The sequence below is a fragment of the Vombatus ursinus genome, unplaced genomic scaffold (assembly GCF_900497805.2).
Source record: "Vombatus ursinus unplaced genomic scaffold, bare-nosed wombat genome assembly UNPS02010394.1, whole genome shotgun sequence".
Classification (NCBI taxonomy): Eukaryota; Metazoa; Chordata; class Mammalia; order Diprotodontia; family Vombatidae; genus Vombatus; species Vombatus ursinus.
Genome location: NW_020950172.1, coordinates 8924789 through 8929630, shown reverse-complemented (window position 1 = coordinate 8929630; position 4842 = coordinate 8924789). Strand labels below are relative to the sequence as shown.

Genomic DNA, 4842 nt, shown 5'->3' with positions numbered 1-4842 from the left:
ATGAGGGGGATAGGCTCCCAGGAGGGTCATGGTCCCTTCCTGGTGACTGGGGGCACTGCCAGGGAAGCTGACTCCTTCAGTCCAGAATAAAGCATTTTCAACAGGCTACGTTTGGGTTGTGGGACAAACCCTCTCTGTTCCTCAGTGCCTACAGACTTCTCATCCCAGAGCGTCCCTCTGCTCCTGGCCCTTTCTCCCACTGGTGAGGTCCTCTTGGAACCTCCATTTTCAGGAAAGGCCCAGACCAGCCAAGCTTCATTCCTCTCCTGGCTCTGCTTCTGACCCTCAGGATCTTGTCCCCATGCTCCTTCACGACTCCTACTGTGTGTTGTCTTTTCCCAAGCTTGCCAAGGGCGGGGGACTAACTTTCTTTTCGCCTCTATTTCTATCCTCAACAATTAATACAACGCCTGGCATGGAATGACCATTTAACACACGCTCGCGGTTGACTGCCAACCGGACCATGGTAGAGAGGATGAACCAAAATGGGAGAGTACGGAAGAGAAACCGCAAGGACCACGCGGATGCAAGTAATTAACACGGAAACTTCCACGGGGTCTGGGAGTGAGGACTTCACTTCCTCCCCGTCAATCCTTCCCAATACGTCCCCCCACCCCTCCACCCTCGCCCACCCCAATTACCGGATCCCTCCTGCCTGCCCGGCCCCGCACGTCATGCTCCCAACCCGGAGGCTTCCTCCCGTCGATACCGAGGCCCGCAGGTCGGAGACCCCCCCAGGTCCGCCCCTGGGCTCTAACTCCTCCCAATCTGCCTCGAAAGCCCCCTCCCCCCACCGACGGCCCCTGCACGGTCCCCCACATGTCAGCATCGCGGCTGCCTCCCCCCAGGCGGGGCGCTCCCCCCGGACCCGGGGCACAGAAGCCTGAGATGAACCAGCAGCTGCCAAGAGTCCAAAACCACAAAACGGATCCCCCCCTTTGAGAAGAACCCCAGCCCGACAGAGGAAAAGTGAAGACATAAAGTGAATTTTGGAGCATCTGCTTTATCCCAGGCCCTTCCTTGCGCCGGCATTTATAACGTCTCAAAAGTTTGCAAAGCGCTCTACGCCTCTTTCCCTGAAGTCTCACAACGGCCTTGGGATGAGATTACTATTTGTCTATTACTAACACTCTCATTTTACGGAAGGGCAGACTGAGGATAACCAGCGGCGAGGGGCGGGTACGGTGGCCGGGAGGGGACGCACGCGCACCACGCGGGGGACGGGGGCGGGGCTTACCTCGGGCCGCTGGTGCCGAAGCGCCTCCAGGGCGGCGAGCGAGACCACGTAGAGCGCGGGCTGACAGCGTACCGTGCGCTCCAGCTCCTCGCGCGGGCCGCGCAAGCTCAGTTCCAGCAGGTCGTAACCCAGCACGCGCCCGGCGGCTGCGTAGAGCGCGCGCGCGCCCGGGTAGCGTAGAAGCGCGCGCCCCATGCCGACGGCCTGGCTGCCCTGGCCCGGGAAGAGCAGCACCGAGGTGGTCTCGGGGCTCGGTCGAGACCGAGGCCCCGGCTTGGAGCCCGCGTCCACCGTGGCGTCCTTCAGCAACGCCGCCACGTCCACCACCTCGGACGGCGGCGGCGGCCCCGAGGGGTCCCGGGCTCGCGAGGACCAGAGGCGCCTCCGGAGCGCGCCTGCGGCCCCAGCGCCGAACCGGAGCCGGGCCGCCATGACTGACGTCGCCACCGCCGGCGCCCGTTGTCTAGCAACCGCCCGACGCGCCTGCGCGGAAGGCCGCGTGGGTGCGCGCGCAGCTCCATCCGGGCTCCGTAGGCGGAAACCGGAGCCCGGGAGAAAAGTTCCTCCTCCCTGCGGCGCCCTCTGCCACTCTCCTCTCTTCTTATTTATAATAGTAAATATAAGGAATTTTGATAATACGGTAATAAAGGTGACAGCCGCCATTTCTATGACGCTTCAAGGTTTACAAAGATGACCCTTCCCTACATTTGTGGGAGGGCTAATAAAGGTCATTTGACAACTGAACAACTGAGGCTCAGAGAGGGTGAGCCTCTTTACCCATGGTCACACAGCATGCTAGTGACACATCCAGGATTTAGGTTCATCGCCCCAGATCTGAAAGGCACCTCAGAAGCCGTCTAGTCCAACACTCATTTTACGGATGGAGAAACTGAGGCCCAGGGTAGGAAGTGACTTACCCAAGGTCTTCACGTGCGGGGCTCACCAGTGGCTCCAAGAAGCTGTAGTATGCCCAAGGGCCACAGCTGGGTAAAACCTCTTGGCAGATGGGCTAAACCAGGTTTGAGGGTAAGCCCACAGGCCTGTCGGTGAATTAGGGGGATGTCTACTCCAAGCATGTGAAAACTTGTTCCCGCAGCCGTGAAGGCGGCCGGCCGAAGCAGGCGCTGTGGGGCGCCTAGAGCGTGGTCAGACCAGGTCGGCCACTGGCCATGGCCAGGCACCCTGCCTTTTGTCAATGACTCTGGAAGAGAAAGCGAGGCTGGTGACTTTGTCCAGCTCTGCCTCACTTCCCTCCAGTTCACACGGGAGAGGAGACTTCACCCTGCGACATCCTTGGCTCTCTGCAATAACGGAAGGAGGCACAGCGACAACGGAGGGGAAAACGGGGAAGAAAGGGACTTGCTCAAGGTTTCCCCCTAGGCAGTAAGCAGCAGGGCCAGTGCCCGACCCATGTCATCCTGCAGCTCTTCTCAATCTGGGTTCCAGGCTCTTTCCCCCTAGAACTCCCTCTGTTACTCAGAGAATGTTTCTTCAAAGAACAAGCAACATATTCCCAGTACTGGGACTTGGTATCTCAGACACTCAGTATTTACCTAGTTGTGTGACCCTGGACAAGTCCTTTCTCCTCTCTAAGCCTCATTTCTTCACCTGTAAAATGAGGACGAAGAGCAGCCTGGCCTAGTGGGCAGGAAGATGTGGGTTTGGGTCCTGCCTCTTTATACATCCTGGCTGTGGGACCTCGTTTAACCTCTCGGTGCCCGGCAGGCAACGCTAGTCTTAAATTGCAAAGCAGGTGCGTCTGCATCGGAAGAGAACGTTCTCATGTGGAGGGCCCCAAACAGAGGGAATCACAGGTAGGTCTAGACCCCCTCCCCTCCTCCCCAAATGAGAGAAGGGTTCCTGCATCAGCCAACAGACAGAGCTGTTGAAGAAAGTGCTGGCAAATGAGAGGGAGGCTTTTTTTCCCTGGACAGGTGTGTGGCCATCCTGGTGCCCCCTTGTGGCCGTGCTTGGAATCACCCCAGAAAACTGGGATTTCGTTCTGCCCTCCACATGTAGGCTGCATTTCCCCAAAGGCAAGATGGTAGACACACTAGCAAGCATGTTGTTGTTGTTGTTGCTAATGATGATAAAGAGGATGAGGATGAGAATGGCAGTGGGCAAAGAGCTCTGGCTCAGGAGTCCCAGGACCTGGGTTCAAATCCAGCCTCTGGTGCTTATTTCATGTGTGACCACCTAGGGCCAGTCAGTTAACCTCCCTGAGGCCCGGCTTCTCCAGCTGTAGTTTCCCTCCCTGCCCCACCCCCTCCAAGCCTGAGATCTGGGACCCCCGACCTGGTCCTTAGGGGTTCCTCTGCTGTGATCCAGTGACTGGGTGGGAGTAGGGAAGGTTCCATGGAGAACTTGGCTGCTGAGCTGCATATGAAGAATGAGAAGGGTTCCAGGATGAGGAAGGAGTGTCCCCCAGGCCCAAATGTATGGAGACCAGAGGCAGCGCACAGGCGTATCTGGGAAAGGTCCCCCCAGTTAGCAGGAACAGCTTGTCGGTCGATATTTCCTGGAAAGTAGAGGGTGCCAGGGAACAATACGAGAAATCAGACCAGAAAGATGAGTCAGAAGCAGACGGGGGAGGGCCTTCGATGTCAGGCTGAGCCCTGGCGGCATGAGATGTCCCTGAAGATTGGGGGCCAGTGATGAGGCACTCTGAGGACCCTTGGAGTTCTAGATCTGTCATCTTAGGGTCCTAAGTCACAACCTCTCTGGGCTTCAGTTTTCTCATCTATAAAATAAGGGTGTGTGGGTTGGACTGTATAATTACCCAAGGTCCCTTCCAGTTTTACATACATACTATGGACCTAAATCTAGGCTCTGACACTTAGCAGCTGGGTGACCTTGAGCCAATAGCTTCAGTTTTCCAATCTGCCAAATGGGAACGATGACCTTTTTCCTATTAGGGTTGTGATTTCTCCAACTTAGCCTCGAGCGAAGTCTTAGATGAAGGTCACTCGTGGCAGACTTGCTCAGAGTCACATGACCGGTAAGTGTCAGAGCCCAGATTTGTGCCCAGGTCTTCCAACCTACTTGTTCAGAGCTCTGCCTGCCACTTGACACTGCCTCGCCAGCCTTAAATGGGAGTGCTTCTCCTTCACCCTGCCCTCTGCTGTTTTACCAAGCAGTCACAGACCCTCCCAGGGCCTCAGGCCTCTTATCTGTGATTGGTAGGGATTGGAGCAGAAAATTTCAGAGAATCCATGAGAATGTTGTTACCATAAGGTTTAGGAGGATCATGGGATCACAGATTTACATTGGAAAGGGACCTTAAAGGTCATCTAGTCCATTTTACAGATGAGGAAACTGAGACCCCCAAGAGCAGAGAGTGACTTATCCAAGGTCATTCTAGTAGTAAGTAGCACAGTCAGAATTTGAACCTAGGTCTTATGATGCCCGACATCCCACTTCTTTCCCTGTGATCAAGTGAATGAATGAATGAATGAATGAATGAATGAATGGTTTATTAAGCACTTCCCATGTGCCCAGCACTGAGCTAACCACTGGGAATACAAATAGAAAAGTCTGACAGTCTCTGCCTTCAGGGAACTCTCATTCTAATGGGAGAGGCCACATATAGTCACAGGGGAAGGTCC

At 55.8% G+C, this 4842-nt stretch overlaps 1 protein-coding gene across 1 annotated transcript in view; it reads right to left on the bottom strand.

The window, feature by feature from the left end:
* MCAT (malonyl-CoA-acyl carrier protein transacylase) overlaps positions 1-1669 on the bottom strand; it is an 8852-nt gene extending 7183 nt beyond the window's left edge. Inside the window, exon 1 of the mRNA XM_027854412.1 lies at positions 1238-1669. Within this exon, the coding sequence (XP_027710213.1) occupies positions 1238-1669 (432 nt within the window). The remainder of the gene's footprint in view (positions 1-1237) is intronic.
* Between the last annotated feature and the right edge of the window lie 3173 nt (positions 1670-4842).